The sequence below is a fragment of the Cupressus sempervirens genome, chromosome 5 (assembly GCF_028749045.1).
Source record: "Cupressus sempervirens isolate cs-2001-9-10 chromosome 5, ASM2874904v1, whole genome shotgun sequence".
In the NCBI taxonomy this organism is placed as follows: Eukaryota; Viridiplantae; Streptophyta; class Pinopsida; order Cupressales; family Cupressaceae; genus Cupressus; species Cupressus sempervirens.
In genome coordinates, this window is record NC_143122.1 from 185,228,897 (window position 1) to 185,243,682 (window position 14,786).

General features: G+C 36.2%; 1 protein-coding gene across 3 annotated transcripts in view; it reads right to left on the reverse strand.

Annotated features, from left to right (window-relative positions):
* Positions 1-4,973: 4,973 nt before the first annotated feature.
* LOC149555031 (uncharacterized) overlaps positions 4,974-14,786 on the reverse strand; it is a 170,865-nt gene continuing 161,052 nt past the window's right edge. For 2 of the 3 annotated variants that reach the window (XM_089829056.1, XM_089829058.1), the window contains 3 exons: positions 5,967-6,111; positions 5,526-5,605; positions 4,974-5,374 (listed from right to left, as the gene is read on the reverse strand). In XM_089829056.1, coding sequence (XP_089685182.1) covers positions 5,276-5,374; positions 5,526-5,605; positions 5,967-6,111 — 324 coding nt within the window. In that variant the 3' untranslated portion in view covers positions 4,974-5,275. Of the gene's footprint in view, positions 5,375-5,447; positions 5,606-5,966; positions 6,112-14,786 lie in introns of all 3 variants that reach the window. The other variant, XM_089829057.1, reaches the window with a different exon arrangement.

Consider the following 14,786-nt stretch of genomic DNA (forward strand, 5'->3'; position numbering starts at 1 on the left):
GAATAGTATTCTATAAATGATGTACATTGCTCTAGTTTTCAATTAGAGTCACGCAAAAAAATTATTCATCTTTCCCACGTGTGCTAGTACTATGAACACAACACAGTAGTAGCAAGCATTTTTCTACTTTTGATGACCTTGGTTTAATTAAAATAGAAGTTTTGTTAGGTTTTGCACTCTCAAGCATGACACTCCTACAATCTTGTTACCTTTTTTAAAACTTGGACAACTAGTACAGTCATGTATGTGCTCACAATGGATTGCACAAAATGTCCAATGACTGAGATCAAGAAGTTCTAAGTAAACAAATATACTTAAACAAAGATTGAACCTTCTTTCTTTTTAGTAGGTTAAAAAACCCACTTGGTTCATTACTAGACTTCTTAAGTTCTGGTCTATGAATCCTTCCTTCTTATTCAACCCACTTAATCAGTCACAACAGTATTGGTCTTTTCAACAGAATGTAACATACTAGAAATTACAACTACAAAGTCATACTTGTTTAAATGACTCAATAGCTTCTTTCATTTATCACACTAGGAATAAAATTAGTGCCAGACATCATTGAAACTCATTGAAACTGTGCTCATTGAGAAGGTGTATTACCTCAAGAATCAGTGATAAAGACAATAGTAGTAAGTTACCACCATCATGAAGGAGATAGACAAAAAACTGAGCAGTTCAGTCAGGACAAAGAAAGTAGAATTGTGTTATTCTCCAAATCAATATTGCTGAATTGAATCCAACCTTTACAATAACAAGTATGTAGTTTTAAAGGTACCAGTTAAGGTAAAAGTTCTATATTCACTGAGACAAGGTGGGGTCTTTAGATGGATCCAAAAAAAACCAAGACTACCAATTGTGTGGGATTTCCTAAACTATTTGTTTTCTCATCCTTGACACTTTATGCAAGTGGGATAGGGTAGAAAGTCAGCCTCATAAGACTGAAATCCTTGGCTAGGGTGCACTATTAAAGTGTTGGTCAACCTAGGTGATTCTGAATACTATTTACAATCAGGCGTCAATAACAAGCAACAGGTCGTTGAGGGTATGACCAACTGAATAGTAGGAACCCTCATGTCAGTTCCTAGAATACTTGCTCCCTCTCTTACCTCATCCCCTATGGAAGGTCAGGCCCACTTCAAAATTTAGTGAGCAAGGGAGAATCAAAGTGATCCATGGTTGGGTGGATAAATGCCCCAATGATGCCTTTTTCCCATCCAAGATGAGGACAAGGCATTCATGGAAGCCATTTCCATCTGCTACATAAACAATGTAAGTTCTCCTTCATTTACTTTATAATAGAAAAAATGTTTTAGATTATTAGTAAGTCTCAAATGTTTAAGATCACATGTTGCATTTCTAAATCTTTTAAGTTGCTCTTATATGTGTACTTTCTTCAGTTGTTTTAGGTTTATGTTTATGCAATTTCATTAATGATTTCAAGGATTGTTTATTTCTGAAATTAGTCTCATCAAATTTATATCGTGTTAATCCAAAAAAATAAAAAGTAAACTAGTTGTTGCATTCTTGTTCAAAAAAAATATGCATGTTACAACCAGTTACCTGCCATAAATGCACAACAGCAGTGTTATGCAAATGATGACATCATTCCACCAAGCAATCTAGCCAGTTGGCTGAGTTGGCATAGGCTCCAAGTTCTAGACTCTTGGTTGTGGGTCATAGTCGGTTGATGATGAAGCAATAACATGTTTAGATAGAATTGTGCCTTAGAGGCATTCAAGTTGCTTATCATTCAATGCAAAACTTGATGGGGTGGTGCTCTAACAATGTCACATCAACAAGAGAAAAGACATGTTAACTCTTGATTTGTATTTTTATTTTTTTTTTAAATTGAGTTATGAACCATGACACAATTTAGCCTTTTAAAGATCCTGTCAAAGCCATCTTGAAAGTTACACCAAGTGTGTTGGAAGAATGAGGACAATGACAATTGATGTTATGATAAAGAGGCCTAACGTATTTCACATGTAGATCTAAGCTTCTTGTTCTCTAGATAGCCAACAAAAAGGTAAAATTTCATCTTGAAGCCACCTCAACCATATTGAAGTCTCCACGAATGACCCAGGTAGTAAGTAGGTGGCAAAGAGCCTGTCACCCATTACTACAGGTCTGATCTTTCAACAACATCATTGGGAGCATAAACATTAACTATTCGAAAAGAATGCTTGTCAAATAACAACAAAATCCAAACAATTATCTGCATGGAGTCATAACCATGATCAACAATAGAAGAATGGCAACAGGGGGAGATGAGTGTAACACTCCACCTCGACCAGCCTCATGTTGGGAAGAAAAACAAGGCTATCTAGCCAAATAAAGGGGTATGCAACAAAAAGCATGAACCCCAAAAAATTAAACTCTTGGATGTAGAAAACATCCAAGCTAGAAACACATTGACCAATATCCCTTACAAAATACTTTTTGGTGAGCTTTGTGAGATCTCTAACATTTCATGAGATGTAATTCATCAATCAACTACTTGCATGTTGTCCTTGGCCTCAGGAGAGGAGAAACTATTGTGCAAGCAATCTAAAGCAATTCTAAAGCTAGGAAAGATATCCTCTCTGGGATTACTTGTTGCTTCATAGGACCTCCATTATCATCAACTCGTTGAAAAGGGTTGCCAGACCTTCTCAAGGAAGAGGAATGTGTCGCTACTACCAACGCAACTTAAGAAGTGTGAATCCACCCAAGGCAGAAAGAACTCTCAACTAACATATCCCCCTATTGTCCAGGGTTTGAAACAAGAAGCATCGAAGGTTGAATCAAGGTTGGTTTTTGCTGAGTCAGTTATGTTGTAGATGGCTGAGAAAACGAATGACTAAGTTGCTTCTAAGAAAACACCAACATGTGCTCGCCTTTACGCACCACCATGGTCCACACTTCTTCCGCTTTAGCACTCTCAAAAGTCTAGGGAGTCAGTTTCTTAGGAGGGGAATTCATTTTTAGAACTAAGGGCCCGTTTGGTGAGTGGAATAGGAATACGTATTCCGAAATACGTATTCTGGAATAGAATGTATTCCTGTTCTCCGTTTGGTTCAACCAATATTTGATGGGAATTCACAGACCCGAAAATTTATGTTTTCTAAAATAAATAAAAATGGAATAGGAATACGTATTCCAATACCACCTATTTGGATGGAATTGCAAAACCCCATTTTTTGGCCAAAATTGGAATACGTATTCCTATTTTACCTCGTATTCCAATCCCGTTTTGGTGCATCCAAACAAGGAATTCAAAATTTCTGGAATACGTATTCCTATTCTACTCACCAAACGGGCCCTAATAGACAATCCTTGATTTTATGCTTTGCGGATTGACACCTAAGCAAGTGTTTGGCATTTCCGAATATAGCACTTTCTGGGTAAAACAATGACCACCCACTTGAATATCAATGGTCTCCTTGAGATCAGAAGATAAATCAACTTTAACACAAACCCTCTTTTGGAAACGAGCATGATAGAAACACTCAGGTTCCAGACAAACCACTTTGACAAGGGTTTGCATGAAAGGCCAACATGGTAGAGGAAGACATGGGAACTCAACATAGGCAGGGATCTTAAGCTTTTTAACATTTGAGATGGTAAAGTCTCGAGACCATGGCTGAAAAAGAAGCAAATAGGATCTAATAGACCAAGTCCAATGGTTGAGGATAGCCTCAACATGGGAGGGATTGGAAAAACAAAATAGAAGAAAACCCTTATTGAGGTTTTGGACGTCATCAAGCTGAACCCCGCGAGGAGTCCAAGTTTTGGCCACCACTATCACAACATGATTTTAGGTGGAACCCTCCCTACAAAAAATCCTATCAAAGTAAACTTCTCGAGCCACTCACAAACATTAGCAAAATCTTAAACAAGAAGAACAACATCAAGAGAGGTCATACCACATGACACACCTTTGGAACAAACTTGTGAGGGTGCTTGTTCAAAGGAGCCATGGATGCCCATTGCCAAAACTCCAGCATCAACATCAACTGCTGGTGTAAAGTTGGCCAAAGCCATAATAAACCCGTAAACTTTGCTGCAATAAATGCAGTATGACACCAGAGAGACTCAAAGTTTCAAAAGAAGAAAAAGGTACAACAGACTAAACCCTAGCAGAGCTCAAAGCATGCAATCCTCTCATTATATTAATTTTTATTTTTATTTATTCATTTAAACCTTGAAGTTGAAATTGAGAAGCTAGTTGGAACACAGAGACAATTCGACATTTTGGGCCTGGACATGTCTAAGACTTGGAGTTGTTATGTAACTTGGTCAGCTTGAATTTTTCGGACTTGGATGGATAATTTGACTCACAAATGATAATTGAACAATGAAAACATGTACCTATCACAATCAAACTTCAGGTTTGATATTAAAATAATAAATCTTTTAAATAATAGCAAGTGTAATAGATCTTATCAACTTTGAAAATGGAGTTTATTTGCTTACGAAGCTACGCCTCGCTACTATATATAGTAATTCTGTCCTGCTCATAAACTCGGCCATGTACAAATGCAAAATATCATCTTTCTCGTGGTATTTACCAAACTCATTGCTCGAGAAAATATTTACGCGTTTGCATTGTTCCTCTGTTACAGCCCATTAATATATATTGCATCGTGGCTACAAATGAATATGGCCATTCGTTCATCTTCTCTTACATATTAATAAATAAATCTTTTGTTCATTTTGTCTCTTAGGTGGTAATATGATTGTAGAGTTAATTGTTAAGTATATCTGGTAATTTCAGATTTTCATAAACATTGTTATATGTGTATCTTAAAAGATTGAGCACTAAAAGATTTTAATGTTTCTTTTCCATTGAGATATTTTTATAAAATCTATGTGGCTTTACACACTCTTTTACCTCCATCTCAGTCTGCTATCTGTTTCCATTCTTTTAATTTCTGCTGCACTTCATGCACCTAAGCTGTTGATTAACAGGCTTAGGCAGCCAAAAATGGGAAATATGAAACCTATATCCAGCCTTCCAATTTTATTGCAGCTAATTTGAATTTTTTTATTTTATTTGAAACAAAATTTCTCTGGACTTCCCTTTTACCTCAGTCAAGTTGCACCCTGAGTAGCATTTATTGCGAATGCCACCTGGAAGACATTTATCAGACAAGACATCAAAAGTTCTAATATTACATCAGCTAAATAGCACATGAATGTTCACGGTACATCTAGTGTTCAATTGTAATGAGCTTGGACCCCCATCTTGCTGACTGCCAATAATTATTTGTTGTCGACTAAACTGTTGTCAGTTTGCATTTTGTCCAAAATACCAAGAAACTTTTTCCAAAACTGCATTAGTTGCCAGAAAATCTCTTCTCAATCTTGAGCCATATTCATACATGTTCTGTACCCATAAACAAGCATGTGAGAAGCTAAATAAGCATGAAAAAAAAATTATATCTAGTCGTGGAACTTACAAAGTAGAAAACTACCATCACTGGTGAACATCACCTATCACTCCTTATAGAAGAACTGCAGTTCGGAAAGAATATTACCCGCAAATATTTATCGACAGTACAAAGATAAGCATGTCTCTTGCATTCATCATCAAGTTGACTGACAAAATCTGGAGGCTCTGCAACATGTTTAACATGAGAGCAATAGTCATGAAAGTAAGCAATATAGGTTCATGTCTCTGTACATATTTGTTACGTGCTATGATTGAAGGAAGAGCTCTTCTTATAAATTTTCGCTTATCACCAATATTCTATTAACAAAAAGGTTCCCATACATAAATATAATTCTCAATTACTTGTTTGATCGGACTAAGACCTGACAGCTTCCCGCAAATCAATATGAAAAATGATAAAAAGATAATCATTGTGATCTTGGATTTCAATAACGACCAAAGAGAATTAAATGCCCCCTTTTACAAATTCAAAATAAACTGGTTATTCCTCAACTTCTTATTATAAAAGAATTGCAACTGAATTTACCTGGGACGCAAGGCAAAGCCTCTGGTTCATGTATCCAGGTGGGTTTCCTATATTGTTGAAAGATATAGCAGCTGTAAGCATCTTTATTCTCACCATAACTCAGTGTTCCTAACGTTCCTTCAGTTGGATTTGATTCAACTAAATCCTGCACCGTGAGTAAAACAAATAGAACAGAAACATATTAGTTGCCACACTACTCAAAAGTAAAGAATCTGTTCAAATTGGTGCTCTTAATCCTAAATCATTTTATACAATATAAATTGCAACATTGTACTGTACTAATAAAAAAAAATATCATATTGAGTCCTATTGAATACCAAAATCTATTGTTGTCTCATTTTTTAGCTATAATTGCATCCTTTTTCTAGTGGCTATGAATGTGTTCATCGTTACTTCTAGATAAAATGCTTGCAGGGCCAATGAAAGGAGTTTCTCCTTGCATTGAAATTTTGTACAATGAAGGAAAGGCAGAAAATTGGTCATCAAGGATTTCAAAATGTTGCTCAGTGTACATCTTACATTGCTCCAGATGCACCTAAAGTCTCTCAAGATACACCGGATCCAGTCATGTTGCAAGGAGTTCATCAAATACAACCCAGAATGCAACAGGGGTGAAGAACCAACCAAAATTCGGTATAAAATTGAAAAGTGAAACCCCAATGAGAATGGAAAGTGCTAATAATATGAAGGAAAAGTAAACAAAACCTATTGTTCTCAAAGAGAGTCGAGTTGTTTTCTACCAAGGAAAAGATGAACCAGTCCCTTCCTACAACCTTGTAGGATTTTTGGAAAGCTTTTACGCAACTGCTTAGTGAATTCAGCAGCCTCTAGCAACATAGTGCCGTTAGCTATATGTAGGAAACTGATTTGACTCCTACGAAGACAAGCATGAGAATTGAACAACATGCACATACAGTTACTATCCAATCCAAGAATTGAGTAATTCATTGATATTTGGCAGTTGATATTAGACGAACAATAGGAAAATGTGTTTTTAGAGTATTCTACCAACAGATGTGCCTTCCAGTCAGCTGAAATCTGGTTTAGTGAGCAAATGGCAGGTTTCCTGGACAAGGCATCTGCAACCACATTGTTTTCCCTTTCACATATTCAATGTTAAAATCAAAAGCCTAAACCTTGCTTACCCATTTTTGTTGCCTCTTGTTCAAGTCCTGTTGCTCCAAACAATATCTCAAACTCTTGTGATCCATACAGACAACAAACTTGGCACCTGCCAGATACTGCCGGAACTTGGTTAGTGCATGAACGATGGCCAACATCTCTTTCTCATAGATGGAATATAGGCATTCTATCTTTGTAAGCTTCCTGCTCTCATAAGCTATGGGTGTCTATCTTGCATTAGTACTGCGCTAATGCCTTCTCCGAACGCATCGCACTCCAAAATGAACGGTCGAGTGAAATCAAGTAATACAAGTATGAGACAAGTGCTCATTGACTCTTTCAACTTATCAAAAGTGAGTTGTGCCTTTTCATTCCAGTGGAAAGACCCCTTGCTAGATTTATTAAGGGTCTGCAAAGCTGAGAGAATCCTTTAACGAACCTCTAGTAATAACTACACAGTCCGAAAAATCCATGAGCAATTTTGGGGGAGGCCAATCAAGGATAGCTTGAATCTTCTCCTGATGAACTTGAACTCTGTATTTACTGACAACATGCCCTAGGTACAGTATTTCTATCATACCGAATTCACACTTGGATTGCTTGGCAAACAAAAACTGCTCCTCTATGATCCTTAGGACTTCATCCAGATGCTTCAGGTGCTCCTCCCATGTCTTGCTATAAATAAGATCATCAAAAAATACCAATAAATACTTACACAATTGTTTGTTGAAGATGTGATTCATGCATGATTGAAATGTAGCAGGTGCATTTGTCAATTCGAAAAGCATGACCAAAAACTCATAATGCCCATAGTGACAATGAAAGGCCGTCTTTTCTACGTCTTCCTTCCTCATGTGGATTGTTGATGCGAGTTTTGTATCACTACATAACATATTAGTAATTGGATATCCGATACGGAGTATCAAACATACAATTCCTCTCTTGAAAAGTTATTGCTCATGGGATATGAGAATAACTCCAATGTTCCTTACTTTTGTGGATACTCGCTTAGTTTATCGATGTGATTTGTTGGTAATCACATAGGCAGCCTTACATTGTTCATTCAAGGATGACTTGGACTTTGGTGGAATGATGGTGACGGTGATGGGTTTGTGAAATATGCGGGTGGCAGATAATGTTGATGGTGGTGACGATGTAGGATGTGTCTGCCAATGATGATGTTGATGGGAAAGTGATGGTGGTGGAGGGTGAATGGGTGTGTTCTGATACTTAACTTACTTCTCTAACTTCCTTCTCGCTGCCAGCCAAGCGTCCATAGCCCCGACGGAGTTATCGCTATGGCACCACAATCATGATTCTACCTTTAGTGATTATTTTATAGCACCGACAGAGATGATTGCACACCCTTGAACCAAATTTCATCTTTATTTTCACTTTGATACTGCTTTTTCTCTTTTCTCATGATATTTTCTCTTTTTTCTCTTTTTTTTCAATCTTTTGTTTGGTTTGCAGGCAATGAAGCTTGCGGAGGGTTTGGAAGAGCACAATGGCGTTGAAGCAGGTGTATGATTTTTACTAAGTCCAATTTCACTTCAAAACACTAAGAACTCAGAGCAATTAAATGTGAGTAGAATGTTGTAACCATGTCAAAAATAACTCAAGAACCTCTATCGAGTCTAACCCAAATTTAGTACAAGTCCTAACATAGACCAACAACTAAACACATCCTTTAACCTCTGAACCTCATCAAATATACTCGAGAAATGAACAAGACAGACTCTATTTTGTCACCGAAAATGTAAAATCTATATACCTCACCCATGAGTGATAACATGGATCCCCCTTTGCACTTGCAAAGGCCTCAAACCAAAACTCTCTCACTAAGGAAGCTAAAAGATCTCAAGTCAAATGACCTAATACAAATCAAATTCGAGCTCCCTCACATCACCTAAACTAAGCAGCTGAAAGAAAACTACCCTAACCAAAACTAAACAACTAAAAGAAAACTACTCTAACCAACTGAAAGGGAAACTTTAGTCTACCCAACTGAAAGGAAACTAAACTACTCCCCTGAACCAAATGGTCCAAGACAAACTTACCCTAACAATGTACAAGACTCTAAAGGGACAACACTAACCGATCTAATATATACACTCGACCTAACATGGTTTCTCAAGATGTTCAAAAGTAACAAGGTTTGGGTGATAGTTCTCAATCTCGCAAACTCATCCTTGTACTCTGAAAAAAATTTGATCACCTCAAACTCAAACTCTAGAAAATTAACATGCAAGACCAACAATTGAGGCAACTCATAGGGTCCATGATTAATCCAAATACAATTTGTTTCTCCAAAATTTCCATAATCAAAATAAAAACTTTCAAACCTTTCATCTTTAAGAGCACGGAAAGAAACAACCTGGCACGACCCAAATTCAAATGGAACCTGCAAATGCTCCACGTCCTTAGGAAGTTGAAGTTGGTGGTGAACCATCCCAATAGCATCAACACCGAACTCATTGGTAGTCCAAGCAAGATCAAACTTGGAATCAAGCTCATGAAATATCGCCTTTGGGGGCTTGTCCCTATGAACAGTGAACCATGAATCCTTGTGAATCTCCTCAAGTGTATCCTCAAAAATTAAGAATATTTTGATATTCTCCCCACCAAACACCTCTCCAAGTTGCTCAAACACAACATGCAACTGTAGCATCAACCCAAATTGTTCTTTATTTTTGCTCTTCAAGGGAGCAACTTGATCACCACTTAACAATCCTTGCATATCTTCGTCAATAGGAGCTTCATCATCTAGCATGTAATTTTCCTTTGAACTCTCTTTAGGAACATCTTGCCATTCTTTATATAGACTCTCACCGAACATAGTACCTTCAAGACTGATAGGAGAACCATCATACATCTTTGAGAATTGCCCATCAACTTCCATTTCAAGTGGCAAAATTTCTGGGGGTCGAAGTTGATGGTGAATCATGCCACCTGCAACAACTTGATCACCTTGAAAGGCCTTAGGTGATGACTCATTTTGTATTTCTTTGTAGGATCTTCAAGCATCCCCCCAAAGAATGTGGTGGAGATAGCATATTGTATTGGTTTATCAAAATTTTCCTTATTTTTAAACTCTCTTGTGATATCTTGTAATTCCTTGTTCAACTCACCCACTTTATTATCTTCCTCTTTAAGGATATTTGAAACTTCTCGCAACCCATCTTCAAGAGTCACCCCTTGAATCATGCATGAAGGCTCACCAAAGATTTCCTCCTCATCCACCTTCTGATGTTCCATTTGTAGTTCTTCGTGTGTCTTCACCTATTGACCTTTTCCTACTATCCTTTCTGTAACATACGATTTTCCCGCGTCTAATTTTAACATCTATCATAAGCATAGAATATAGTTTTAACTTCGACTTCATAAAAAGGCAGTTACATCATTCCTATTCATGTGAAGAAGATTACCGTTAAAGTCAGTTAAACAAAATTTCTTAACTAAATACTTGAAATACCTTTTAATGAAATTACTTCAAAAATTGAAATCACATACCTCGGAAAAACTGAGACTGAAATTCATCTAAGTATGCTTTTGCAACCATCCGGGTTAGTCCACAAATATACTATAACAATTTCTCAAATCGACTGCTATCTCAAAAATCATTTGATGAATACCACTAAATACCAATATAACTTAAATTAGGGCATCACATATCATCTTACCAATTAGGGCATCAATTACCATTGGTTTATTTAGGGCTTCTAGTACTACTTTACCACTTAGGGCTTCTGCAACCATGGATTCAATTTAGGGCTTCCGCGACAATGGATTTTATCTAGGGTTTTTGCGACGACGGATTCAATTTAGGGCTTTCACAACCACGAATTCAAGTAGGGTTTTTGATACTACAGATTCAGTTAGGGCTTCCAATACCACCATATCAATTAAGGTTCCAGCTGTCACGCAATCAATTAGGGCTTCGAATTTCTTTTCCTTCTGATTGCTTATCTATGACAATTTCTCAAGATTAGATAATTACTCATATTCAATATTCATTTATATGAAGTAAAATGATGATAACAATGAAATACCTCAATTTAATCTTACCTTCTCATAAACAAAAATGATAATACCTGTTTCCGATAAACAATTGATTTCATGGCTTATCTCTGTTTGACGCATATCTGACATCTTGAGAGAGGTGAAACATTCCCAGGGGCTTTACCACCCAACCTCAGACCACAATATATATATCCCCACATGATCTCTAACGAGAAAGGCCCTCCCTACCCGAAATTGACAGGGAACATCTTACCATTCACAGGGCATCATGATATATAACATGCCATACGACTTGGCAGCAGGAGATCATCATAACAGGAATATGCATGAGCTATTATTAATTCATATTAAATGATATATATTAAAATGTCATAACTAATATTACTGGTTCTTATTGTTGATGAATCTTTCCTCACGCCTCCTCAACCTCATCAGGCCTCCAAGCCCGTGATTTCCAGGTGCTTGTTTAATATTAATAAATTCACTCTTGCAGGGTGAATGTTTGTAATAGATTCTGAACTGAATTAGTTAATCACAGTTTTTCATTGCATATCCATATCTTTTATACATGTTTAATACTCTCTTATGAATAAAGAAACATTTATGGTTTAAGCCAATTTTCCAAGAACTAGAATTCTTTTACTGACCACCCCAATTCAGTCTACAATTATATTAATGAAAAAGAGACACATTGAACATTCTTGATTCAACAGTTGCATTAGAAAGAAAAACACGATTGGCCATTCTAAATTCGGCAACATTCTTACTTGTCTCCTACGCTTATATCTTCAACCAATTTTCAATATCTATATCCTTGAAAAACAAATTCTCAATACACACAGATACAACAAATGAACTCATATTATATCCAACTTGCAAACTAGAAAAGAACAATTCATTGCACTCACATACCATCAACAGATCTTTAGATCGTGTCTCCTCGGTGCCTAAACCGTTACATCTTATACCTATTCATAAAATTAAGACTCTACATTCTCAGAATTTCCTTGGTATTCATAGTTGATCATTATTACTATTTGTTTGTTTGAGAACATAGCTTTTCATGACAAAATCTACAAATTTAACACATACGTGGTTTGATAAAGGTATGGTATGAATTCAAAAGTAGTTTTTGAATTCAGTGATGGCAATTGGTAATATCAGACAATGAATAAGATGAGAACATAAAGTTTTATTACTTCCTTTATCGGCTTCTATCATAAGCATCAACTACTTTATTAGTAATCATGTAAACAAGCTCTGTTGGCATTTTCTAATATTCTGAGCACAAGGTAAACATTAGGACTCTATTCTATGCACACAACTCTTACATTTTGTGTCAACCCAACCCAGAAAAGACAAGAAAACGTGAGTGAAAGAAGTTAAAAACGATTTAGCACATCTTTACTTGGCTACGGATTACTGTGTGCCCTACTTTGTGAACTCTTCAAATACCCGCTCAATCCGTTGTTCAATGATGTGCAAGATTGATCTCATGTAAGCTCAGAGGTATGATATCGCTCTAGGCAGGAATGATGTTGCAGGTGATAACATTTTGCAAAATGGACGACGGATCTTAGTAGGGTGTTAAACGTATTTGCAAAAGAAGAATTTGAGACGGATATAACAGGATACAAGGCAAATAAACAAACTCGGGTTGCAAAATAGTGAGGTTCTGAGACTATGGCAAAAACAAGAACAGACGGGTATCTTGTTGGTGATATTTGAAAATGACAAGGCAACCATATAAAAAGATAATGAATGGCTTTTCAGCTTCTACCAATACAAGACTCAAATGCGCTTTTAATTCCATCAAATGGAAAAATGAATCGTTGGAACAAAGGTGAAAAAGTTTTATTAATATTAGTTAATGTTTAAATCGATGACTAAGTGCTAACATTAAAGAATATTAAATTAGAAATAATAGAGCTGGAAAGTGAAAATAACACAAATATTATTATAATTTGAAAGTACATCATTCTATTAATTTATTAACATATAAAGATGCCAAAATATTTTTATATTCAAATGCACATATATAAACTATTATTAAAAATAATACGATGAAAGATAATTTAAAATCTTTTAAGAAATGTTTATATTTAAACTTAATTAATTAAATTTAATTAATTATTAACAACTCATGCAGTTCCAGAGATGAGTCCTGTTACAAATCGCTTGGTCCTCTACCTGTTTGTCCAATGATGGTGATGCCCTACCTAATTGTTTTCTAACAATGCTTCCACCCCTTCGACAAGCTCCCTGCAAGGAATTTCTCTGTAATTAAATTATAAATTATAAATAATCATATTAGTTAACCTTTCGTCTTAATTCCATAAATTCGCGATTAACGAATAACTAGCATGTCATCTTCACTTGAAATCATAACGACTATCTTACCATTTTGCAAGATTATATCAAATTAAACTACCAACTGACTTCATGTGAACTTCAACATCTATATTTCAAGCTAGGTCAAAAATTGGGATGTAACACTTTCTCTCTCTTGGATAAATTCAATTGTTTTCTCAATTTTCTTGTCAACCTCTCCACCTCATGATATAATGTGTGAAAGTTCATCCACTTGGTTATCTTGAACATTAGAGTCAACCATATCATCTTGATAAATCTCAACCTCTTCATTCTTCGGTGTGCAACTTGAAAGCTGAAAGAAATGTTTACCACCCCCTACTAATATTTCCTCATACCAACCCAATTGAAACTTGACCAAGTCAATGGTGTCTTGGCAAGATGGGCAAGTAGACTCTAAATATATGAGACTATGTGTATGGCACCAATAACTTTTTCCACATGTGTTTTTTGGTTCCCTATTGATATCTTCTTTGAAATCAAGAAAATCTTCCTCTGAATGGACAAAGACCATAGGCTCATGTATTTGTGAAAAAGAAAATTTTCCTCTTAGTGCCAAGTCCACTCTTAAGAGAAACACCAAACAATCCATCTCCCTGTGATCTGTAGTATCATGCATCCTACACTTCCCTGGTGCTGCAAGTTGAGACAAATTCAATGGAGGTAACCTTTTTTTCAAATCAAACCAAATGGGATGAACATCCACTCGCCTATCCATTGAGAAACCTTTTTTCTTCTTTTTGAATTTTTTGAATTTTTCTTATTTTTTTGATTTTTTTGATTTTCACTTTTAAAGAGATCTCTTATCTCAAATCTAGCTTTGAAAGTTCATTCCTCCTCAATCTCTGCTATGAATTTCCAAGTTGATCCAAGAATGAAAATCATTTAGCCCTCCTTCTAGCGCCAGATAATGTTGATGGCGCGACGATAGAGGGCATGTGCCTCACCAATGCTCCAATTTCCTCAAGAATGAATTTGAATTCAGCCCTCCTTATAGCTCCAAATAATGTTGATGCAAGTTTTGTATCACTACATAACATATTAATAATTGGATATCCGATACGGAGTATCAAACATACAATTCCAATCATGAAAAGTTATTGCTCATGGAATATGAGAATAACTCCAATGTTCCTTACTCTTGTGGATACTGGCTCAGTTTATTGATGTGATTTGCTGGTAATCACATAGGCGGCCTTACGTTGTTCATTCAAGGATGACTTGGACTTTGGTGGAATGATGGTGATGGTGATGGGTTTGTGAAATATGCGGGTGGTAGATAATGTTGATGGTGGTGATAATGTA